At 43.0% G+C, this 27,100-nt stretch overlaps 1 protein-coding gene and 1 long non-coding RNA gene across 2 annotated transcripts in view; both read right to left on the bottom strand.

Annotated features, from left to right (window-relative positions):
* The window catches only part of LOC311150330 (EF-hand domain-containing protein D2-like), a gene marked incomplete at both ends in the record, with an annotated part of 46,159 nt that extends 22,100 nt beyond the window's left edge, over positions 1–24,059 (bottom strand). The window contains one exon of the mRNA XM_084187735.1: positions 23,785–24,059. Coding sequence (XP_084043861.1) covers positions 23,785–24,059 — 275 coding nt within the window. The remainder of the gene's footprint in view (positions 1–23,784) is intronic.
* Positions 1–27,100, bottom strand: part of LOC311149819 — a 398,282-nt gene that overhangs the window by 357,266 nt on the left and 13,916 nt on the right. The window lies entirely within an intron of this gene.

Raw genomic sequence — 27,100 nt, 5'->3', positions numbered from 1 at the left:
GGAGAGACCTGAAAATAGCTGTGCAGCAATGCTCCCCATACAACCTGATTAGAATAAGGCTGTACCATAACAAAATGTGGGAAAAGTAATGCCTTCAGAAAGTATTCATACCCCTCGACTTACACATTTTGTTGTGTTACAGCCAGATTTTTTCTCGCTCACCTATCTACACACAATAGCTCATAATGACAAAGTGAAAACATGGTTTTCGAAATGTTTGCTAATATATTGAAAATACAGAAATATCTAATTTACATAAGTATTCACACCCCTGAGTCAATACTTTGTAGAAGCACCTTTGGCAACGATTACAGCTGTGAGTCTTTTTGGGTAAGTCTCTGAGCTTTGCACACCTGGATTGTACAATATTTGCCCATTATTCTTAAAAAGATTATTCAAGCTCTGTCAAGTTGATTGTTGATCATTGCTAGACAGCCATTTCCAAGTCTTGCCATAGATTTAAAGAACATTCAATGTCGTTTTGGTAAGCAACTCCAGAGTAGATTTGGCCTTATGTTTTAGGTTATTGTCCTGTTGGAAGGTGAATTCGCCTCCCACTGTCTGTTGGGAAGCAGACTGAACCAGGTTTTCCTCTTGGATTTTGCCTCTGCTTATAGCTGTATTCAGTTTATTTTTATCCAATAAAACTCCCTAGTCCTTGTCGATGACAAGCATCCCCGTAGCATGATGCAGCCACCACCATGCTTGGAAATATGAAGAGCAGTGGTATTCAGTGATGTGATGGTTTTGCCCCAAACATAATGCCTTGTATTCTGGACAAAAAAGTTAATTTCTTCCTGAAATGTTTTGCAGTATTACTTAAGTGCCTTCTTGCAAACAGGATGCATGTCTTCGAATATTTGTATTCCGTACAGGTTTCCTTCTTTTCACTCTGTCATTTAGGTTAATATTGTGTAGTAACTACAATGTTGATCAATCCTCAGTTCTCATATCACAACCATTAAACTGTTTTTAAATCCCTGAGCAGTTTCCTTACTCTCTGGCAACTGAGTTAGGAAGAATGCCTGTATCTTTGTCATGACTGGGTGTATTGATACACCATCCAAAGCATAATTAATAACTTCTCCATGCTCAAAGGGATATTCAGCTTCTGCTTTTTTTTTGTACACACATACCAATCAGTGCCCTTCTTTGCGTGGCATTGAAAAACCTCCCTGGTCTTTGTGGTTAAATCTGCGCTTGAAATTCACTACTCGATTGAGGGACCTTACAGGTAATTGTATGTGTGGGGTACAGAGATGGGGTAGTCATAAAAAAAAACGAAATCATGTTAACCACTATTATTGAACACTGAATGAGTCCATGCAACTTATGAGTCCTGCTCCCGAGTGGCGCAGTGGTCTAAGGCACTGCATCTCAGCGCTTGAGGCGTCACAACAGACCCCTGGTTCGAATCCAGGCTGTATCACAACCGTACGTGATTGGGAGTCCCATAGGACGGCGCACAATTGGCCCAGGTTTGGCCGGTGTAGGCCGTCATTGTAAATAAGAATTTGTTCTTAACTGACTTGCCTAGTTAAATAAAGGTAAAATAAAAAAATAAAATTATGCGATTTGTTATGCACATTTTTACTCCTGAACTTATTTAGGCTTGCCATAAAAAGGGGTTGAATACAAAATTCCACTTTGACAATATGGAGTATTGTGTGCAGATCAGTGACACAAAATCTAAATTTCATCTATTTTTAATTCAGGCTGTAACAACATTTTTTAAAAGTAAAGCGGTGTTAATACCTTCTGAAGGCACTGTACGTCTCGTATCTGAGCCGTTGAATTGCAACGCCACTTTGTTCCTGCGATGTCGTTTTGCCTCTGACTGATTTACGGAGGTGGTAGCTTGTCTGTTTGTACACGTCCATGCTTCACTGCCTTGTTCCACAGTCTACTAAAACCTTTGTTGAGATAAAACCACTTGGTAAGATTTAGATTAGCAATCTGTTCAAACCTGTACCGGCTCTATATCCCTGACCACAACAAAGCCATCATTCCATGGCCTACTACTCCTGAAAAAGGGGTTCACAGAGATCTACTTCATTCCAGCCCACTCTCTCTCTGCCAATTGATTCCTCTGGGCTTAATCCCAGTTACGTTGTTAGGCAACAGCTAACCGAAGCAGGCTTGGTGAAAACCCTCTCTCACGCCGCAGTACTAGTCCAGTTATGATGGCACACACAAACACAGATGGCATGTATGATTGACTAAGCATTTACGCGTGTGAGAGGGAGCTGGTGCACTCCATGGAGAATTATGTAGAGTGGCTTAACCTGAAACATAAAAAACTCCAATGAACTGAAGCGTGTGACGCGACGACTTCACTAAGACAGATTGTTGTCGTCATGCCACTGGCTCCTAGTAGGATACAGTAAACGCGTCAACGGCCATAGACTTTGTCTCAATCTGTACTATTGACTTGGAATGTCGACTGTTGACTGACTTTTGCGGGACAGTCTTGAGCTTAACTGGAGGGGTGTACATTAAATGGCTCACCATACATATTGTGCCAGGTTTCTCTATGACAACCTTGCTCAAACAAATCTATTTGAGAAAACCAGCCAAAGCAGATGGAGAATTGAATTAAGAAAAAAATACTGAAATAACAGCACCATGTCAGCAAACTGGGAAAGACCGTCTTGACACGGCTGTGATGCAGTGCCCACAGCTTCCAAGGTCTCATACATTACCCAAAGCCCCTGGGCTATGAGCCAACTGGGCCATGAGATCAATATGTAAACTGTGAGGCCTTGAGTACTCCACATGAAATCACATCACCCTCAATGACATCACAAAGCCCTGTCAGGTACCTAGCACCACTGAATCCAGAGAAACCAAGTACACTAAAAACACCACGACTCGCAAAATATTTGCTGTGGCTGCATTTCGATTTGAAAGCACGAGGCAGGCTAAGACAAGTCTAAGTGGCATTGTCGCCATATTGCTTTCACCAAACCTGCTCTTTAAGATCCACAAAGACAAGGGATCCACTCGACAAGGGCTGGGGGAAGAAGAGATTAAGTTTCTGGATTGAAATGCAGATCATTTTCAGCATCGTTGGCTGAGGCCTGCCTTTGAGTGACAGTGGGACTTCAGCTCAGATGTGAGCTGAGAGATCGTAGAATGCTGGGTCAAGGTCATGGGAAACTGGGGAGCCCAGCTGTAAGTAGCTAATAATTTTAAGACTCAAGATTCAAAACATCCATTGAAGTGGCTACACATGGATTTTTGACTCAGTTCAACCCAAGAGGAAGAGTTCCCTTAGAGTGAGCTAAGAAGTCACGCTCAAGATTAACCTTTACTCTCTGAACATTATCTCTAGCTGTCTTTTCAACCTCCTGAGGGGGAAGAGGCACTGTCGTGCCATCTTCACAACTGTTTGGGTGTGTGTGGACCATGTTAATTCCTTAGTGATGTGGACACCGAGGAACTAGAAGCTCTCGACCCACTGCACTACAGCCCTGTCGATGTGATGGTGTTGGAGTCGTGCGCGACCACGCAGTCCAGTGTGGATGGTGGAAGCACTGCACTGGTCCTGAGTCAGTTTAGGGCTGGGTGATAAGAGTTAATTTGAATTTATTTTGTAGTGGGAATTTCAAAATGCCTGTATTGCAAGTATCAAGGTTTTTTCATTTTTATGAGCGTTTATGTCCGCTTGTTCTCATGTTGTCTTTTTGGTCTCACCTCACTCAGTCTTTCTGTGCAGTGTGTGCCTTCCCGCACACACCAAGTCCCTCCCCATGCCACTCATAACAACAGAGATCGCATTCGCCTCTTGCTCTCTGATAACAAGCAGTCCCAAACCAAACTTGTGGTTTGGTCAAACAGAAATCGGTCATATGGACACCGAAACACATTGAGACATTATTTTACTGTAATAGAGGAGAATGTAACCTTTCTAATGATACACTCCTTATGTCTTAACTCCTAAAATTGTGCGCAGAGCAGACTTTCCTAAACGGGAGTATCAACAAACATCTATTCTGGAGGCACCGTATTACTGTACCACATAGCCTACCGCTAACAGCATTTTAGCCACATAGTTATGTGCTAGCTGTTTAGTCTGTTTTATACATTTGTAATGAGCTTAAAAATAATTGATATAAAGGAATTGGCAACTCATCTGAGAAATAAGCATCTTCTTATCCAGGTAGGTAGGCCACTTGATTTCAAAATCTAAATAAAGTTAAAAGGCTAGCAGGCTTTTCAAACAGCTGTCCACAGACAAGAGGGTATGTTCATAACAGTTCAACTGTTCTACCTTTTTAGCTAGCTAATATAGATCCAAGTTGGCTAGACTTAAATGATAAATATTAAGCTGGCCACTCATTAGTAAGTGGGCTTGTGCTTGAGAGATTGTTTATGAGACCTGTGTTAATTTTCTATAATGCATTCACCTGCTACAAGAGCTTGGTCATTATTAGTGGAGGTGCACTGTGCATGGTTCAAAAATGATATTGTCATAGAAAGACTTGAAAGCCAGATCAGTGATCACTGCAAAAAGGCAGGTTAAACTGTTTTGATAAAATAATGTACACTGAAGAAAAATAAAATGCAACAATTTCAAACATTTTACTGAGTTACAGTTTATAGATTTTACTCTACTTACAGCTACAGGAAATCCGTCAATTGAAATAAATAAATGAGGCCCTAATCTATGGATTTCACATGACTAGGAATACAGATATGCATCGGTTGGTCACAGATTACCTTTGTTTAAGGTGAGGCGTGGCTCAGAAAAACAGTCAGTATCAGGTGTGACCATCATTTGCGCGACATCTACTTTCGCATAGAGTTGATCAGGCGGTTGATTGTGGCCTGTGGAATGTTGTCCCACTCCTCTTCAATGGATGTGCGAAGTTGCTGGATATTGGCGGGAACTGGAACATGCTGTCATAACTGTCGTTCCAGAGCATCCCAAACATGCTCAATAGGTGACATGTCTGGTGAGTATGCAGGCCATGCAAGAACTGGGACATTTTCAGATTCCAGGAATTGTGTACAGATCCTTGCATTATCATGCTGACATACGAGGTGATGGTGGCGGATGAATGGCACGACAATGGGCCTCAGGATCTTGTCAAGGTATCTCTGTGCATTCAAATTGCCATCGATAAAATGCAATTCTGTTCGTTGTGCGTAAATTATGCCTGCCCATACCATAACCCCACCGCCACCATGTGGGCACTCTGTTCACAACGTTGACATCAGCAAATCGCTTGCCCACATGATGCTATACACGGTGTCTACCATCTGCCCGGTACAGTTAAAACTGGGATTAATCCGTGAAGAGTACACTTCTCCAGCATGCCAGTGGCCATCGAAGGTGAGCATTTGCCCACTGAAGTCGGTTACGATGCCGAACTGCAGTCAGGTCAAGACCCTGGTGAGGATGACGAGCACGCAGATGAGCTTCCCGAGACGGTTTCTGACAGTTTGTGCAGAAATTCTTCAGTTGTGCAAACCCAGAGCTTCGTCAGCTGTCTGGGTGGCTGGTCTCAGACGATCCCGCAGGTGAAGAAGCCGGATGTGTAGGTCCTGAGCTGGTCTGCGGTTGTGAGTCCAGTTGGACATACTGCCAAATTCACTAAAACTACGTTGGAGGCAGTTTATGGTAGCGAAATGAACATTAAATTCTCTGGCAACAGCTCTGGTGGACATTCCGGAAGTCAGCATGCCAATTGCACACTCCCTCAAAACGTGAGACATCTGTGGCATTGTGTTGTGTGACAAAAGTGCACATTTTAGAGTGGCCTTTTATTGCCCCCAGCACAAGGTGCACCTGGGTAATGATCACGCTGTTTAATCAGCTTCTTGATATGCCACCCATGTCAGGTGGATGGATTATCTTGGCATGGATTATCTTGGCAAAGAAGAAAAGCTCAGTAACAGGGATGTAAACTAATTTGTGCACATAATTTGAGAGAAATAAGCTTTTTGTGCGTATGGAACATTTCTGGGATCTTTTATTTCAGCTCATGAAACAACATATTGCGTTTCTATTTTTGCTCAGTATAAATAATTATTAGTGGGTCTTATGGTTGTGGAAGACATATTTAGCCTAAATATAATTTTACAAGCCCTGAACTCATTAGATTACTGACTGTTTGAAATGCAGTGTATTCACCTTTAAATTACACAAAGCTTATTGAGAAATGTATTTATTTTTATCAAGCTATAAATCGTGCATCGCCCATTATATATTTTATCTTTAGGCCATAACGCCTAGCCCTAGTTCAGTTTGGCATCCACCTCATTATGGTTAATGGTGGGCTTAGAATTGGGAACTTGATCAGAGACATGCGCTTATAAATCAACCTCTGCCTAGAGTTTCATACAGAGATGCTCCATGTCACAGCTGGAAATTGGATACGGGACAATCCATTTAGGGCACAGGAGTTGGGGGAATGTGTTTGGGTAATACGCTAGGAATGGTACATTCCTCTCTTGCACCGCCACTAACAGCTCTCCACACTCTACCGGATGTCGGAGGATTAGGGACCAGATGACTAATCGTTTCCTGTTAAGCACACCAATTGGATCAGCACGATGTGGTTATAGATAGATACTGTGAGTCGTTATTTTTAGCATGGGCATGGTGCTGGGTATGAAAGCGTAAGTAAGGCTGGCCTGTGTGGCATTGGGATGGTGGTGGTAAGGGCAGGACAGTTAGGAGCTGTGGGCATTGGACTTAGCTGATTGATGGCATGCTCTCTTGCAAGGCACTCAGAGGGGGTATAGACATGACAAACCGACAAACCACCAAACCCCCTCCATCGTGTGTCTATGTATGTGTGTGCGAGTGAGTGACGGATACAAATAAAACAGTGGTTGAGAAGTACTGAAAATTACCATATCCCTATAGACTCTGAAAAAAGCCTTTCTGTCCCTCTGGATTGGAATAGGGCATGTGTTTATCCCTGATGTCCTTACACAGCTCTCTGGTCTTGGCCATTGTGGAGAGGTTGGAGTCTGTTTGATTGAGTGTGTGGACAGGTGTCTTTTTTATACAGGTAACGAGTTCAAACAGGTGCAGTTAATACAGGTAATGAGTGGAGAACAGGAGGGCTTCTTAAAAGAAAAACTAACAGGTCTGTGAGAGCCGGAATTCTTACTGGTTGGTAGGTGATCAAATACTTATGTCATGCAATAAAATGCAAATTAATTACTTAAAAATCATACAAATGTGATTTTCTGGATTTTTGTTTTAGATTCCGTCTCTCACAGTTGAAGTGTACCTATGATAAAAATTACAGACCTCTACATGCTTTGTAAGTAGGAAAAACTGCAAAATCGGCAGTGTATCAAATACTTGTTCTCCCCACTGTATATTTGTCTTTATATAAGAAAATATTGTTAAAATAGGAAGACATAATTTAAGCTGTTTTTAGATTGACGTTGCTAGCTACTGTACTTACTTACCTCAGCCTGCCTAGTCAGCAAGCCAGCTACAGTAGCTGGCTAGCTAGCCAGACAGTTTTATTTAGCCAACGTTAGCTAGCTACTGTAACTGTTATTGTAGCTTTCTGTTTGTATGTAGCTTGCACTTCAAATGGCATCCCGAGGAGATTTTATTTTATCTGTTCAACCAGGCGAAGTACTATGAAGGCACCACTGATCTCGACAAGCGGTGCAACATTCAGAGAAATTCACAATTCAGGGTAATGTTAAGCAGTTAACGTCTATTAGTCAACTGGACGGATTTAACTATGTACAACCATTTTCCATCTAGCTAGTTGGTCATCTACATGTTGCTAGCTGTACATATAATAATAATAATAATAATAATAATAATAATAATAATAATAAGCCATTTAGCAGACGCTTTTATCCAAAGCGACTTACAGTCATGCGTGCATACATTTTTGTGTATGGGTGGTCCCGGGGATCGAACCCACTACCTTGGCGTTACAAGCGCCGTGCTCTACCAGCTGAGCTACAGAGGACCACATAGTTCAGTGGAGGCTGCTGAAGGGAGGATGGCTCATAATAATAATAATGTCTGGAATGGAGGACATGGAATGGTATCAAACGCGTGGTTTACATGTGGTTGACACCATTCCATTGACTCCATTCCAGCCATTATGAGCCGTCCTCCCCTCACCAGCCTCCACTGATATAGTTACAGTATCTCACAAAAGTGAGTACACCCCTCACATTTTTGTAAATATTTGAGTATATCTTTTCATGTGACAACACTGAAGAAATGACACTTTGCTACAATGTAAAGTAGTGAGTGTACAGCTTGTATAACAGTGTAAATTTGCTGTCCCCTCAAAATAACACAACACACAGCCATTAATGTCTAAACCGCTGGCAACAAAAGTGAGTACACCCCTAAGTGAAAATGTCAAAATTTGGGCCAAAGTGTCAATATTTTGTGTGGCCACCATCATTTTCCAGCACTGCCTTAACCCTCTTGGGCATGGAGTTCACCAGAGCTTCACAGGATGCCACTGGAGTCCTCTTCCACTCCTCCATGACGATATCACGGAGCTGGTGGATGTTAGAGACCTTGCACTCCTCCACCTTCCGTTTGAGGATGCCCCACAGATGCTCAATAGGGTTTAGGCCTGGAGACATGCTTGGCCAGTCCATCACCTTTACCCTCAGCTTCTTTAGCAAGGCAGTGGTCGTCTTGGAGGTGTGTTTGGGGTCGTTATCATTTTGGAATACTGCCCTGCGGCCCAGTCTCCGAAGGGAGGGGATCATGCTCTGCTTCAGTATGTCACAGTACATGTTGGCATTCGTGGTTCCCTCAATGAACTGTAGCTCCCCAGTGCCGGCAGCACTCATGCAGCCCCAGACCATGACACTCCCACCACCATGCTTGACTGTAGGCAAGACACACTTGTCTTTGTACTCCTCACCTGGTTGCCGCCACACACGCTTGACACCATCTTAACCAAATAAGTTTCTTGGTCTCATCAGACCACAGGACATGGTTCCAGTAATCCATGTCCTTAGTCTGCTTGTCTTCAGCAAACTGTTTTTGAGGGCTCTTGTGCATCATCTTTAGAAGAGGCTTCCTTTTGGGACGACAGCCATGCAGACCAATTTGATGCAGTGTGCGGTGTATGGTCTGAGCACTGACAGGCTGACCCCCCTCCCCTTCAACCTCTGCAGCAATGCTGGCAGCACTCATACGTCTATTTCCCAAAGACAACCTCTGGATATGACGCTGAGTACGTGCACTCAACTTCTTTGGTCGACCATGGTGAGGCCTGTTCTGAGTGGAACCTGTCCTGTTAAACTGCTGTATGGTCTTGGCCACCATGCTGCAGCTCAGTTTCAGGGTCTTGGCAATCTTATAGCCCACGCCATCTTTATGTTGAGCAACAATTCTTTTTTTCAGATCCTCAGATTTCTTTGCCATGAGGTGCCATGTTGAACTTCCAGTGACCAGTATGAGGGAGTGTGAGAACGATGACACAAAATTTAACACACCTGCCCCCCATTCACACCTGAGACCTTGTAACACTAACGAGTCACATGACACCGGGGAGGGAAAATGGCTAATTGGGCCCAATTTGGACATTTTCACTTAGGGGTGTACTCAATTTTGTTGCCAGCGGTTTAGACATTAATGGCTGTGTGTTGTGTTATTTTGAGGGGACAGCAAATTTACACTGTTATACAAGCTGTACACTCACTACTTTACATTGTAGCAAAGTGTCATTTCTTCAGTGTTGTCACATGAAAAGATATACTCAAATATTTACAAAAATGTGAGGGGTGTACTCACTTTTGTGAGACACTGTATATGTCTGTCATCTCCCTCTTCAAGTCCCCCTTCCGAGACTAGCTGCCTGTTGAGAACAAGTGACAGGCAGAACCTCCCACCCACACAGCACTCACCTCCTCTCTATCCCACACACCAGAATTCAGTATTTTAGTCTAGGATTGCCATGTGAGTGTACAAACAAATCTGTGAAAATAAATTAATGACAACTGTACCAAAAAATATCAACGTTTATGTATTAAAATCTTAAATATTGCCAGGTTGGTTTTCATAGCTGTTTCACAAGATGTTCATTATTGTAAGTTGTAAGGTAGCCTTTGATGGTATTGATTTGTTCCACATTATTCATTATTGTATCCTAGGACCTAAAATAGATACATATATATTCAACCACAAGGGTGTACTAATGAGCTATGCGAGATAGAAAAAATGAATAATAATAATAATGATGAATAATAATAATAATAATAATAATAATAATAAGAGGACTACTGAAATTATATTATTTCAGTGTAGATAAGGGAAGCACAGGTTAAAATAAAAACATGACAGCCAGACAAGCCAGTGTATGAATCAAACGGATTTGCATATGAATGGAGTGGAAATTAGCTGACTTCGTGATCTGTAAGGTAAGTAACTTAATGTGTCAAGCAGATTACGTTTTATTTGCCATTTCCGAAACGTAGCAACGTTTAAGACGGATTTCATGTTGTAATGTTAACAAGGTACCCAAAGTAGTTCGAAGTAATGTTTTCATTTTATTAGCTAAACAAAACTTGTTTAAACAGCAAAATTGTCACGGAAATCAGCCTTGTTTGCATAGCGATTATGAAAAGAACGTCATTCAGGCTGTAATGATCTCCAAAATTCTAAATGATTAGGTCATCACACCGTTGATATAGCAATGGACGCTAATAGTTTATCGAATCCCATTGTGACGCAGACGGGGACACTTTTTAGCATGACAAGCCCCCCCCACTTCATTATGGGGGAATAGAGCCAGCAGGCCCTCTCCTAAAAGACAATAAGCTCCCCTCATCTCATATATGGCCACAGCAGGGGGTACAGGACGAGACCCTATTAAGGACCACATACATCGCACCGAATGTTGATCTGCCATTTGTCTGCCGTGTTTTAGGGACCACCCCCTGGTGGACGTCTGACTGCCGACATTTTTGTGCGATTCCACATGTACAATCAGTTTGTACTCGGTTCTCAAATTATGGCACTCTGTTCAGAGGTGCTAAGTACTCTCGGCCAGCAATTTTTTAAAAAGTGGACAGATTTGAAAGGTTGTCTTTGGGTTCTATTACTCCCCACTAGAAAATAAAAAACCTGTAGGTTAAAAACTAGAAAGCTCTTCGGTTTGTCCAAATCTTGTAGTGTAGGGTCTAGCAGTGAGCCGGTTGAGCTAGCTATCCAGTCTCTGCAAGGCCAACTACACCCTCATCCTTCAGTTAGTGAACTACAGTGAGTTACAGCCTACAGTCCCTTCTGTTACTCATCACGGAGGACTCATCCTCCACAAAAGCATGACTCATTGAACAGCCTGTTAAAATCACTGCTTTCTCTGTATATTGCTAAAGCATTCTGACATACATAATTATTGGCACCCTTGATAAAGATAAAGTAAAATAAATATAAATACTGAGCTATATTGTACGTGGCAATTTTTTGGGAAATTATATTATTTAATACTAATACAATTGCTCACCGAGAGAGATTTTGTTTTACAAGCAATAAACAAAAACATCTCTAAAAAGGGCCAAAATGATTGCCATCTCGGTTAATACTCTATCCCCTTGCGAGGATAACGACAGACTATTTCTAAAATGTTTTATGAGATTTGAGAACACATTGGGAAGGATCATAGACCATTCCTCTATACAGAATCTTTCCAGATCCTTTATATCTAGGGCCCTATAAAATCCACGCTGCGTAGAATGGGGACAGAATCATGGAATCCAGATATTAAAACTGAATTCAACAATATTCTAAAACTTAGTAGGAAATAAACTAAATGTAAAATTAATTAAATTTGTCCAAGATTATCATGACATCAGTGATTTGTATATTCCTTCAACTTTCTGAAGAGACAACGGCACAGGAATGCCCCGATCTGTGTGTGTGTGCGTTTGTATCCCCCTTGTGTAGCCATTAGCGATGATGCTAATGTTATGACAAATCTTCTCAATTAAATGTTAACTACAAAGTAGCTTATTACTACCTGGCAGAATGAGATCATGATGATTTGCATACATTTTTGCACCGCTGTCAGTGTTTAGCAAACTGTGCAATCACATGAGCGCTACAGAAACGTCGCTAACCAAATAAAGGTCTATGGCTGGTGCCCACTTGAATTAAAAGGGTAACTACACACAAAAAATAAGTGTATTCGATTTTTCCCAGACCTCAAAAGTAGTTTAAGCATTGTTGTGGACTTTGAACATGACAATGCCCCCATGCACAGAGCAAGGTCCATACAGAAATGGTTTGTCGAGATCGGTGTGGAAGAACATGACTTCCCTGCACAGAGCCCTGACCTCAACCCCATCGAACACCTTTGGGATGAATTAAACCGTTATTGAATCGGTAAAAATGTTATTCAGTAACAGAATTATTGCAATTGAAATGGCTATAATGGGAAATCATAGCAGTCACAAACTACAGTTTGATCAGCTGTTACTATCCTCCCTTCTGGCATACTGTCATGTTCAGCTAACAGTTCTTTTCTTATTTTTCTGTCCCTGTCATCTGGTGGTCAAAGCAAGACTGTGAAAAACAGTCTGGACAACTGCTCCCGCCACCTCCCTCTCCAGTTATTGTCACCTCTCCCAGCTCATACTGATGCCGCATTCACATACTAGTCGGAACTAGGAAACTTCCGACTTCCGAAAAAGAAACGTCCCTTTTTCAGGTCCCTGTCTTTCAAAGATAATTCGTAAAAATCCAAATAACTTCACAGATCTTCATTGTAAAGGGTTTAAACACTGTTTCCCATGCTTGTTCAATGAAACAAACAATTAATGAACATGCACCAGTGGAACGGTCGTTCAGACACTAACAGCTTACAGATGGTAGGCAATTAAGGTCACAGTTATGAAAACTTAGGACACTAATGAGGCCTTTCTACTGACTCTGAAAAACACCAAAAGAAAGATGCCCAGGGTCCCTGCTCATCTGCGTGAATGTGCCTTAGGCATGCTGCAAGGAGGCATGAGGACTGCAGATGTGGCCAGGGCAATAAATTGCAATGTCCGTACTGTGGGACGTCTAAGACAGCGCTACAGGAAGACAGGACGGACAGCTGATCGTCCTCGCAGTGGCAGACCACGTGTAACAACACCTGCACAGGATCGGTACATCCAAACATCACACCTGCGGGACAGGTACAGGATGGCAACAACAACAACTGCCTGAGTTACACCAGGAACGCACAATCTCTCCATCAGCGCTCAGACTGTCCGCAATAGGCTGAGAGAGGCTGGACTGAGGGCTTGTAGGCCTGTTGTAAGGCAGGTCCTCACCAGAGATCACAGGCAACAACGTCGCCTATGGGCACAAACCCACCGTCGCTGGACCAGACAGGACTGGCAAAAAGTGCTCTTCACTGACGAGTCGCGGTTTTGTCTCACCAGGGGTGATGGTTGGATTCGCTTTTATCGTCGAAGGAATGAGCGTTACACCGAGGCCTGTACTCTGGAGCGGGATCAATTTGGAGGTGGAGGGTCCGTCATGGTCTGGGGCGGTGTGTCACAGCATCATCGGACTGAGCTTGTTGTCATTGCAGGCAATCTCAATGCTGTGCGTTACAGAGAAGACGTGCGTGATTTCCTGCAAGACAGGAATGTCAGTGTTCTGCCATGGCCAGCGAAGAGCCCGGATCTCAATCCCATTGAGCACGTCTGGGACCTGTTGGATCGGAGGGTGAGGGCTAGGGCCATTCCCCCCAGAAATGTCCGGGAACTTGCAGGTGCCTTGGTGGAAGAGTGGGGTAATATCTCACAGCAAGAACTAGCAAATCTGGTGCAGTCCATGAGGAGGAGATGCACTGCAGTACTTAATGCAGCTGGTGGCCACACCAGATACTGACTGTTACTTTTGATTTTGACCCCCCCTTTGTTCAGGGAAACATTATTCAATTTCTGTTAGTCGCATGTCTGTGGAACTTGTTCAGTTTATGTCTCATTTGTTGAATCTAGTTATGTTCATACAAATATTTACACGTCAAGTTTGCTGAAAATAAACGCAGTTGACAGTGAGAGGACGTTTCTTTTTTTGTTGAGTTTAGTTATACACGTGCCGCGTTCAACCAGATAGCAAATCGGAAATGTCAGAGTTTCCTAGTTCTGACAAGCATATGAATGCGGCATGACACCTACCACCTATCCTCTTTTCATTTACTGTAAAAAGCATCCTCACCCAATGTGCACCGACCGATACTGGAGGTCCACGGATATTGAACGTTTAAATTTGGTCAGTCCGCCCTGGCTGGACCAAATCTGAACGAATCATAGACATCTATGTTTCACAAGTTTGGACAGCACAGTACAGTAAGGCACAGTAGAGAACAGTACTGGAGCAGCCTTTCTCAAACCCTGGTCAATGGACCGGCGCAGGTCCGTGGAGGAACGCTTGTCGTTCCGCGGCATATCTGTCTTGAATATGATTGTTGTTTTTTTGGTCGCGGCATATTTAAAATCAAATAAATAATTGTCGTAGGCCTACTTGCGCAATGCGCTTTACTATGCATGCTGCAGTCTAGGTTGAATATGGGATATATTTTTAACCAAGGCCGCAGTAAACAAATTGTGTTGCCATGACAAAGCATAGCTACACCAAAAACACACACACACATTAGCTAACCCTGCTGCGCAGCCTGCACACTCACTCTCTCCATAGATTTGTTTCAAATGACAGCTGCCTGCCAAAACCACAGTCTCAAAGAAAACCATTAGTAACACACTACGCCGTCATGGATTTAAATCCTGCAGCGCACGCAAGGTCCCCCTGCTCAAGCCAGTGCATGTCCAGGCCCGTCTGAAGTTTGCCAATGACCATCTGGATGATCCAGAGGAGGAATGGGAGAAGGTCATGTGGTCTGATGAGACAAAAATAGAGCTTTTTGGTCTAAACTCCACTCGCTGTGTTTGGAGGAAGAAGAAGGATGAGTACAACCCCAAGAACACCATCCCAACCGTGAAGCATGGAGGTGGAAACATCATTCTTTGGGGATGCTTTTCTGCAAAGGGGACAGGACGACTGCACCGTATTGAGGGGGGAATGGATGGACGGGGCCATGTATCGCGAGATCTTGGCCAACAACCTCCTTCCCTCAGTAAGAGCATTGAAGATGGGTCGTGGCTGGGTCTTCCAGCATGACAACAACCCGAAACACACAGCCAGGGCAACTAAGGAGTGGCTCCGTAAGAAGCCACTCCTTAGTGGCCCAGCCAGTCTCCAGACCTGTGGCCCAGCCAGTCTCCAGACCTGAACCCAATAGAAAATCTTTGGAGGGAGCTGAAAGTCCGTATAACCCAGCGACAGCCCCGAAACCTGAAGGATCTGGAGAAGGTCTGCATGGAGGAGTGGGCCAAAATCCCTGCTGCAGTGTGTGCAAACCTGGTCAAGACCTACAGGAAACGTATGATCTCTGTAATTGCAAACAAAGGTTTCTGTACCAAATATTAAGTTCTGCTTTTCTGATGTATCAAATACTTATGTCATACAATAAAATGCAAATTAATTACTTAAAAATCATACAATGTGATTTTCTGGATTTTTGTTTTAGATTCCGTCTCTCACAGTTGAAGTGTACCTATGATAAAAATTACAGACCTCTACATGCTTTGTAAGTAGGAAAACCTGCAAAATCGGCAGTGTATCAAATACTTGTTCTCCCCACTGTATGTATGTATGTATGTATGTATGTATGTATGTATGTATGTATGTATGTATGTATGTATGTATGTATGTATGTATGTATGTATGTATGTATGTATGTATGTATGTATGTATGTATGTATGTATGTATGTATGTATATATATATATATATATATATATATATATACACACACACACACACACAACCAGTCAAAAGTTTGGACAGCTACTTATTCAAGGGTTTTTCTTTATTTTTACATTGTAAAATCATAGTGAAGACATAAAAACTATGAAATAACACATATGGAATCATGTAGTAACCAACAAAGTGTTAAACAAATCAAACTATATTTTATATTTGAGATTCTTCAAATAGCCACCCTTTGCCTTGATGACAGCTTTGCACACTCTTGGCATTCTCTCAACCAGCTTCATGAGGTAGTCACCTGGAATGCATTTCAATTAACAGGTGTGCCTTGTTAAAAGTTAATTTGTGGAATGTATTTCCTTCTTAATGCGTTTGAGCCAATCAGTTGTGTTGTGACAAAGTAGGGGTGGTATACAGAAGACATCCCTATTTTGTAAAAGACCAAGTCCATATTATGGCAAAAACAACAAATAAGCAATGAGAAACGACAGGTGAGTCAATACGGAACATTTCAAGAACTTTAAAAGTTTCAAGTGCAGTCGCAAAAAACATCAAGTGCTATGATGAAACTGGCTCTCATGAGGACCGCCACAGGAATGGAAGACCCAGTTACCTCTGCTGCAAAGGATAAGTTCATTAGAGTTACCAGCCTCAGAAATTGCAGCCCAAATAAATGCTTCACAGAGTTCAAGTCACAGACACATCTGAACATCAACTGTTCAGAGGAGACTGTGTGATTCAGGCCTTCATGGTTGAATTGCTGCAAAGAAACCACCACTAAAGGACACCAATAAGAAGAAAAGACCTGCTCGGGCCAAGAAACATGAGCAATGGACATTAGACCGGTGGAAATCTGTCCAAATTGTAGATTTTTGGTTCCAACTGCCGTGTCTTTGTGAGACGCGGTGTGGGTGAACGGATGATCTCCGCATGTGTTGTTCCCACCGTAAAGCATGGAATAGGAGGTGTTACGATGTGGGGGTGCTTTGCTGGTGACACTGTGATTTATTTAGAATTCAAGGCACACTTAACCAGCATGGCTACCAAATCATTCTGCAGCGACACGCCATCCCATCTGGTTTGGGCTTAGTGGGACTATCATTTGTTTTTCAACAGGACAATGACACAACACACCTCCAGGCTGTGTAAGGGCTATTTTACCTAGAAGGAGAGTGATGGAGTGCTGCATCAGATGACCTGGCCTCCACAATCCCCCGACCTCAACTCAATTGAGATGGTTTGGGATGAGTGGACGGCAGAGTGAATGAAAAGCAGCCAACAATTGCTCAGCATGTGGGAACTCCTTCAAGACTGTTGGAGAAACATTCTAGGTGAAGCTGGTTGAGAGAATGCCAAGAGTGTGCAAAGCTGTCATAAAGGCAAAAGGTGGCTATTTGAAGAATCTCAAACATAACATATATTTTGATTTGTTTAACACTTTTTTGCTTACTACATGATGCCATGTGTTATTTCATAGTTTTGATGTCTTCACTATTATTATACAATGTAGAAAATATCAAAAAATAAAGAAAAACCCTTGAATGAGTAGGTGTGTCCAAACTTTTGACTGGTACTGTATGTATGTATGTATGTATGTATGTATGTATGTATGTATGTATGTATGTATGTATGTATGTATGTATGTATATATATATATATATATATTTCTGTATATCGTGTTGAAGTTTCTACTGTAGCATACCGTATGTATGTACAGTTGAAGTCAGAAGTTTACATACACTTAGGTTGGAGTCATTAAAACTCGTTTTTCAACCACTCCACAAATTTCTTGTTAACAAACTATAGTTTTGGCAAGTCGGTTAGGACATCTACTTTGTGCATGACACAAGTAATCTTTCCAACAATTGTTTACAGACAGATTATTTCACATATAATTCACTGTATCACAATTCCAGTGGGTCAGAAGTTTACATACACTAAGTGGACTGTGCCTTTAAACAGCTTGGAAAATTCCAGAAAATGTTGCCATGGCTTTAGAAGCTTCTGATAGGCTAATTGACATCATTTGAGTCAATTGGAGGTGTACCTGTGGATGTATTTCAAGGCCTACCTTCAAGCTCAGTGCCTCTTTGCTTGACATCATGGGAAAATCTAAAGAAATCAACCAAGACCTCAGAAAAAAATGTGTAGACCTCCACAATTAATCTTTACAATATGATAAAACATTCAAGATAATGTAATTTCAAAAATCTGACAAGTGTGAGTAAAAATGAATCGTGAGTTTGATTCAATAACCAATATGATTCAAAACTAGGGATTTTAATTCTGTGTGTTTCGAAACCAATTATGTTGTTGTCGCACTGAAAAGCACAGGAAATATAAAATCAGGGGTGGTGACTCCACCTGATATGGAAGAAAAGACAAGCTTGGTTTTGGCAAACGCTTGTCGAGTCAGTTTTGCAAAAGCTAGCCAGCCTTGTCGTTGTCTATAAACGTAACCTAGGGCAGTGAGATAAGCCTAGCCATTTTATGAGACAGACATGAAAAGTAGAACGGTTATAAAATCACCTTCAACACATTGAGCTGTGTAGAACAGGAACTGAATCGAAGTTCTGATTTGCATATACTGTAAATGTGCTGTTCCTAACACTACAGTTAGCCTATCACAAGTATTGTTGTGCAGATGGGAAATAATAAAGGAGTAAAAACTAAAAAGAAGACACTTGTTCATATCTATCTGATATTTCAGTAAAAGCAAATCATTTAATATGAATGACTCTTACAGAGCTGTTCTACTAACACAAGAAAAGGCTTGGAAATCATGATTGATGAAACAAAATGTTCTCAAGAGGGTTTTACAATACCACGTAGGCCTACAGTATTGCACGTACCAAGCAACAAAGACACTCGTCACGCTTGAGGCAACAATGTAAATTCCCGCACTATCAAAAAGGAACCATATGGAATGCAGCCAAATGGGGTTGCCAGAGCTTGAAACGTAGATAAATGAGGGTGAATATAACGTATTGTATTGTATTCAGCAACCACTGACAGTGACAGCATACTGAGCAAGTAAGAGTGAAGTCGGGTAGACATTGCATTGATTGGACTGAAATACTGAGTACGTAATGAGTAGGCTACACTGAGATATTATGTATCGTAGAAAGTGCAAAGCATGTGACCTCTGGGTCAGGGCAGTATGCCAGGACTGAACGAGAGTGTGTTTGTGTGTGCGTGCCTGCGTACCCAATGCTATCCAATGGATTCCCATACTATGTCCCCTGTGATACAGTATCCTCTCTGCTCTCTAAAATACTTGACCAGCCATTTGGTACAGTAACAGTGCTATAGGACTCAATTATTTGCACGTAAGTAACTAGTCTCTCAGACTTAAGAGTTTTGATTTACAGCCCAATTCAATGATGTCTGAAATGTAAACCGACAAATGCTAGCCAAGCACCATTGTGACACTAACCCACAGATACACTACACGACCAAATGTAGGTGGACACCTGCTCGTCGAACAGCTCATTCCAAAATCATGGGCATTAATATGGAGTTGGTCCCCCTTTTGATGCTAAAACAGCCTCCATTCTTCTGGGAAGGCTTTCCACTAGATGTTGGAACATTGCTGCAGGGACTTGCTTCCATTCAGCCACAAGAGCATTAGTGAGGTCGGGCACTGATGTTAGTCGATTAGGCCTGGCTCGCAGTCGGCATTCCAATTCATCCCAAAGGTGTTCGATGGGGTTCAGGTCAAGGCTCTGTGGAGGCCAGTCAAGTTCTTCCACACAGCTCTCGACAAACCATTTCTGTATGGACCTCGCTTTGTGCACAGGGGCATTGTCATGCCAAAACAAGAAAGGGCCTTCCCCAAACTGTTGCCACAAAGTTGGAAGCACAGAATTGTCTAGAATGTCATTGTATGCTGTAGAGTTAATATTTCCTATCACTGGAACTAAGGGGCCTAGCCCAAACCACGAAAAACAGCCCTAGACCATTATTCCTCCTCCACCAAACTTTAGTTGGCACTACGCATTGGGGTAGGTAGCGTTCTCCTGGCATCCGCCAAACCCATATTCGTCTGTCGGATTGCCAGATGGTGAAGCTTGTTTCATCACTCCAGAGAATGCGTTTCCACTGCCCCAGAGTCCAATGACGGCACGCTTTACACCACTCCAGCCGATTCTTGGCATTGCGCAAGGTGATCTTAGGCTTGTGTGCGGCTGTTTGGCCATGGAAACCCATTTCATGAAGCTCCCGACGATCAGTTCTTGTGCTGACGTTGCTTCCAGAGGCAGGTTGGAACTCTGTAGTGAGTGTTGCAACCGAGGACAGACCATTTTTACGTGCTACACGCTTCAGCACTCGCCGGTCCCTTTCTGTGAGCTTGTGTGTCCTACCACTTCGCGGCTGAGCCGTTGTTGCTCCTAGACGTTTCCACTTCACAAGAACAGCACTTACAGTTGACCGGGGCAGCTCTAAAAGGGCAGAAATTGACGACCTGACATCCTATGACGGTGCCACGTTGAAAGTTACTGAGCTCTTCAGTAAGGCTATTTTACTGCCAATGTTTGTCTATGGAGATTGGATGGCTGTGTGCTCGATTTTATATACCTGTCAGCAACGGGTGTGGCTGAAATAGCTGAATCCACTAATTTGAAGGGGTGTCCACATACTTTTGTATATATAGTGTAGGTCCCCAAGCTGCTGTTAAGTCTTGACAGATCCCGTCAGTCTTGGCACTGCTTAATCACACACACGTATGGAAGCTATTAGGACACATCAATAACACATATCACACAAAACCAGTTACTTCAATGTTTTGACTAACAACGTCATGCCACTGACAGACCTGTGACGGAGCTGTGAAACTGTTTTGCTGATTCATCGTGTCAATGGCATGAGTGTCAGCTCCAAGTGACACTCACATACAGTGCATTCGGAAAGTTCAGACCCCTCGACTTTTTACACATTTTGTTACGTTACAGTCTTATTCTAAAATGGATTAAGTAGTCCCCCCCCTCAATCTACACACAATACCCCATAATGACAAAGCAAAAAAAAAAAATGTATACATGTATTTATACTGAAATACCACATCTACATAAGTATTCAGACCCTTTACTCAGTACTTTCTTTTTTTGGGGGGGGGGGGGGGGGGTAGATCAGCTTAATATTGCAGATAGATTGTAACTTCCATCAATGTAATTGTCTGCATCACTTCCAATCCCCCATGTTTTTTATACATACATACATACATACTCAGTACTTTGTTGAAGCACCTTTGGCAGCGATTACAGCCTCGAGTGTGGAGCTTGGCATACCTGTATTTGGGGAGATTCTCCCATTCTTCTCTGCAGATCCTCTCAAGCTCTGTCAAGTTCAATGGGGAGCGTCGCTGCACAGCTATTTTCAGGTCTATCCAAAGATGTTCGATCAGGTTCAAGTCCGGGCTACTCAAGGACATTCAGAGACTTGTCCCGAAGCCACTGCTGCGTTGTCTTGGCTGTGTGCTTAGGGTCGTTGTCCTGTTGGAAGGTGAACCTTCACCCCAGTCTGAGGTTCTGAGCGCTCTGGAGCAGGTTATCATCAAGGATCTCGCTGTACATTGCTTCGTTCATCTTCGTTCAGCTGTTCCGGATGACTATGTGATCACGCTCTCCGTAGCCAATGTGAGTAAGACTTTTAAGCTGGTCAACATTCACAAGGCCGCAGGGCCAGACGGATTACCAGGACGTGTACTCCGAGCATGTGCTGACCAACTGGCAAGTGTCTTCACTGACATTTTCAACATGTCCCTGACTGAGTCTGTAATACCAACATGTTTCAAGCAGACCACCATAGTCCCAGTGCCCAAGGACACTAAGATAACCTGCCTAAATGACTACCAACCCGTAGCACTGACGTCTGTAGCCATGAAGTGCTTTGAAAGGCTGGTCATGGCTCACAACACCATTATCCCAGAAACCCTAGACCCACTCCAATTTGCATACCGCCCCAACAGATCCACAGATGATGCAATCTCTATTGCACTCCACACTTCCCTTTCCCACCTGGACAAGACGAACACCTACGTGAGAATGCTATTCATTGACTACAGCTCAGCATTCAACACCATAGTGCCCTCAAAGCTCATCACTAAGCTAAGGATCCTGGGACTAAACACCTCCCTCTGCAACTGGATCCTGGACTTCCTGACGGGCCGCCCCCAGGTGGTAAGGGTAGGTAATAACACATCTGCCACACTGATCCTCAACACGGGGGCTCCTCAGGGGTGCGTGCTCAGTCCCCTCCTGTACTCCCTGTTCACACATGACTGCATGGCCAGGCACGATTCCAACACCATCATTAAGTTTGCTGACGACAACGATGAGACAGCCTATAGGGAGGAGGTCAGAGACCTGGCCATGTGGTGCCAGGATAACAAACTCTCCCTCAACGTGACCAAGACAAAGGAGATGATTGTGGACTACAGGAAAAAAAAGAGGACTGAGCACGCCCCCATTCTCATCGACAGGGCTGTAGTGGAACAGGTTGAGAGCTTCAAGTTCCTTGGTGTCCACATCACCAACAAACTATCATGGTCCAAACACACCAAGACAGTCGTGAAGAGGGCATGACAAAGCCTATTCCCCTCAGGAGATTGAACAGATTTGGCATGGATCCTCAGATCCTCAAGAAATTCTACAGCTGCACCATCGAGAGCATCCTGACTGGTTGCATCACCGCCTGGTATGGCAACTGCTCAGCCTCCGACCGCAAGGCACTACAGAGGGTAGTACGTACGGCCCAGTACATCACTGGGGTCAAGCTTCCTGCCATCCAGGACCTCTATACCAGGCGGTGTCAGAGGAAGGCCCTCAAAATTGTCAAAGATTCCAGCCACCCTAGTCATAGACTGTTCTCTCTGCTACCGCACGGCAAGCGGTACCGGAGTGCCAAGTCTAGGTCCAAAAGACATCTCAACAGCTTCTACCCCCAAGCCATAAGACTCCTGAACAGTTAATCATGGCTACCCGGAATATTTGCACTGCCCCCCCACCCCATCCTTTTTACGCTGCTGCTACTCTGTTAATTATTTATGCATAGTCACTTTAACTCTACCCACATGTACATATTACTTCAACTACCTCCACTAGCCGGTGCCCCCGCACATTGACTCTGCACCGGTACCCCCCTGTATATATAGCCTCCCTACTGTTATTTTATTTTACTTCTGCTCTTTTTTTCTCAACACTTTTTTGTCAACCTCCAAGAGAGCCGTCGTGTGCCTTTTACTAAGGAGTGGCTTCCGTCTGGCCACTAACATAAAGGCCTGACTGGTGGAATGCTGCTGAGATGGTTGTCCTTCTGGAAGGTTCTCCCATCTTCACAAAGAAACTCTGGAGCTCTGTCAGAGTGACCATCGGGTTCTTGGTCACCTCCCAGATCAATTTCGAGTCGCATAGCAAAGGGTCTGAATACTTATGTAAATAAGGTATCTGCTTTTTTATTTGTAATAAATTTGCTAACATTTCAAAAAAACTGTTTTCGCTTTGTCATTATGGGGTATTGTAAATTGAGGTAGTGAGCAACACTCACTACCGAGTTCCAAACTGGCCTGCACAGAGCCCTGACCTCAGCCCCATCGAATACCTTTGGGATGAATTGGAACATCGACTGCGAGCCAGGCCTAATCGCCCATCATCAGTGCCCGACCTCACTAATGCTCTTGTGGCTGAATGGAAGCAAGTCCCCGCAGCAATGTTCCAATATCTAGTGGAAAGCATTCCCAGAAGAGTGGAGGCTGTTATAGCAGCAAAGGGGTGTCCAACTCCATATTAATGCCCATGATTTTTGGAATTAGATGTTCGACGAGCAGGTGTCCACATACTTTTGGTCATGTAGTGTATTTTAATATGTCATATGCATGGCGAATTGCCAATTGATAAGCATACATGTGCGTAACCAAAGCCAACTAGTCGGTTGACATTTTATGCAGGTTGTATGTAGAAAATATTTCAATTGCTGATATTTTTGACAAAATGAACTCACTGTTTAAACATTCTCTCCATATCTTTGATTTGCTTCCTAGAGAATTCCTTGAACTCGGTGTATGGATTGAAGACCTTCATGCTCGGCTGATGGTGTTCACCCACTCCGTCGTTCAACTCCCCCCGCCGCATGAGCTTTACTCCCAACTCCGAGTCTGCGTTTGCTGTGGCCGCCTTCTCATGTCCCTGACCAGCCTCAACCGCCACCGGTTCCTCGGCACCCTCTTCTATCTGCAGCCGACGACTAAGCTTCGACGACAGCTCGTCTGTGGCCATTTCGATGTTTATTTCAAAAGCTACTGTATCTACAAAACAGATGAGACACCGAGAGCGCATACAACACAATGTCTGTGGTCCATAGGCATGCGTCTATCTGTTGCGTGTTTAGGCTACTCCTGTGCAGACAGTCAGAATTATGAAATATTCTGGAATAGAAATTATCCAGCAAAATATCTGCATCCTCTTTCAGCAAGCAGGGTCAGCGCGCGACTGCACAACGGACAAGCGAGGCGCACGAATATCTCCACTGAAGTAGGTTACACACTGCTTTAGAAAGCTACGTAAAATTTCAATCTCGTCAGCACGCATTTTAAAGGGACGCACATGACAATAGTTCTGTGTCCAACGTTATCAAACGTAATTTTTTTTTTCATATTTACAGTTCACAGGGGATTTCTCAGTTTTGCCATATTTATCCGTTTTGCCATATGATGATGGTGCGCCTCCAAATATAATTCAAGTAGGCTTAGCCTAACCAATAAATATAAATATAGCCCATGCATTGGGTTTAGACTATATTCCCATACCATCATTTACAATTGTTATATTTTCTGCCAGGCAGGTACAGAATGGTTAATTTAAAAAGTGTGTTCTAAGTGAAGTTACACCTTTCACACAGGTGGTCAGCAAAATGTTTAATATGGGAACTGTGTCTGATGCTTTACATTGTATTAGCTTTAGGTTGTATTAGCAAAGGTCATCGAATTTGTTAGAAGGTTTTTTTAAAAACAATTATAATAAATGCAACGGTTGGACAATGGATGAAGATACTCCAAACTTTTCAAATTTTTATAATCCATCAGATATTGACTTAATTATAGCACAAATTAATGTTCAGGGATTTTGGTGGGAATTCAGGTATTCAATTTATTGTCAAATGTCACTTTTTTTGTAAGAATGCACTCATATATACATGTTCTTATTGTATTAGATATTTGTATAAATATTTTGTATTAAAATAATACCAGGTGTATTTCCATATATAAATTTTTTTACATAAAGGGTGGGACAGGGCTGCAACCATCAAACACTCTCTGTGTCTACCCTACCTGTTTCAGTTTCAAGTTTTTTTTGTCTTATGTAGGGGATATGCATGGTATACATGCTCCAATGAAATGCTTACTTGCATATTTCTTCTCGACAATGCAACAACAATAACAAATAATACAAGATACGAATACAAACATTAAGTAAATGGCTTAGTAGAATAGAATAAACATTTAGCATAAGTATAATACAACAAGGCACAATTTATAGTCCAATATTTACATGTGTATTGGGGAAGGGGGGATGGGGGCAGTTTATAAACTTGAGCAGTATAATAAGAGTCTGGTAGCAGCAGTTGTGATGTGTGTGTAGCATGAATGTATATGTGTGTGGTTGTGTGCATGAGTGAATGAACGTGTGCTAAGGTGCAGAGAATCAGAGCAGGTGGTCAGTCCAGTTCAAGTGTTCAGCAGTCTGATGGCTTGTAGATAGAAACTGTCTTTGAGCCTGTTGGTATCAGACCTCATGCTCCGATACCGTTTGCCCGACGGTAAGAGAGAGAAAAGCACATGGCTGGGGTGTGTAGGGTCCTTGATGATGCTGCGTGCCTTCCTCAGGCACTGTTTCGAGTAGATGTCCTGGATGGGTGGGAGCACAGTCCCAGTGATGGAGGGCCTTGTGGTAGTGGACGGAGCAATTTGTGTAACAGGCCGTGATGCAACCAGTCAGGACACTCTCGATGGTGTAGCGGTAGTATTTGGAGAGGACATGGGCGGCATGCTGAATTTCTTCAGCTGCCTTAGGAAGTAGAGACGCTTTTGTGCCCTCTTGACAAGAGTGGTGGTGTTGTTGGTCCATGGCAAGTCCTTGGTGATGTGTACGCCGAGGAACTTAAAACTTGTGACTCTCTCTATTGCAGTCCTGTTGATGTGGATTGGGGCATGTTCCCTCCTCTGCTTCCTGAAGTCAACAATCAACTCCTTTGTTTTGTTGGTTACCAGGCCTACAACCGTGGTGTCGTCAGCAAACATCTGGGGCGGTGGCTTTGTGAGTATTCACTCTTTTGACAGTTTTCCTCACATCAGCCTCAGAGATTGAAAGCACCTGGTAGTCCAGAGCAGCGAGAGTCTTCCTGGATGGTTCGGTATTGTCTGCCTCGAAGTGAGCATAGAATGTATTAAGCTCATCTGGGAGGGAAGCTTCGGTGGGCACCGCACAGCTGGATTTGCCTTTGTAGTCTATGATAGTCTGTATATCCTTGCCACATGTGACCCGAGTCTCAGTTATTAAACATCAATTTAAGTTTGAGTCTGTATTGTCTTTTTGCATCCCTAATGGATTTGCGGAGCTCGTAGCTGCTTGCCTTGTACACTTCGCGCGCCACCAAGTCATTGGGGTTTGTTCTGCTGACATTGAATGCTGCAGTATGGGCTCTCAGCATTGTACGGATATCTCCGTTCATCCATTTTGGTTGGGGTATGTCCGGATTGTTATAGTGGGTACAACATCATCAACACATTTCCTAAAAAAGCTTGTGACTGACGATGTACAGTGAGGGAAAAAAGTATTTGATCCCCTGCTGATTTTGTACATTTGCCCACTGACAAAGAAATGATCAGTCTATAATTTTAATGGTAGGTTTATTTGAACAGTGAGAGACAGAATAACAACAAAAAAATCCAGAAAAACGCATGTCAAAAATGTTATAAATTGATTTGCATTTTAATGAGGGAAATAAGTATTTGACCCCCTCTTAATCAGAAAGAATTCTGGCTCCCAGGTGACTTTTATACAGGTAACGAGCTGAGATTAGGAGTACACTCTTAAAGGGAGTTACCTGTGTTACCTGTATAAAAGACACCTGTCCACAGAAGCAATCAATTAATCAGATTCCAAACTCTCCACCGTGGCCAAGACCAAAGAGCTCTCCAAGATGTCAGGGACAAGATTGTAGCCCAGAACTACACAGGATTATCTTGTCAATGATCTCAAGGCAGCTGGGACCATAGTCACCAAGAAAACAATTGGTAACACACTACGCTGTGAAGGAC

This window comes from Coregonus lavaretus (genome assembly GCF_964263955.1).
Source record: "Coregonus lavaretus genome assembly, chromosome: 22".
Lineage (NCBI taxonomy): Eukaryota > Metazoa > Chordata > Actinopteri > Salmoniformes > Salmonidae > Coregonus > Coregonus lavaretus.
Note: the sequence above shows the minus strand (reverse complement) of the source record. Positions and strands in the feature narration are given on the sequence as shown.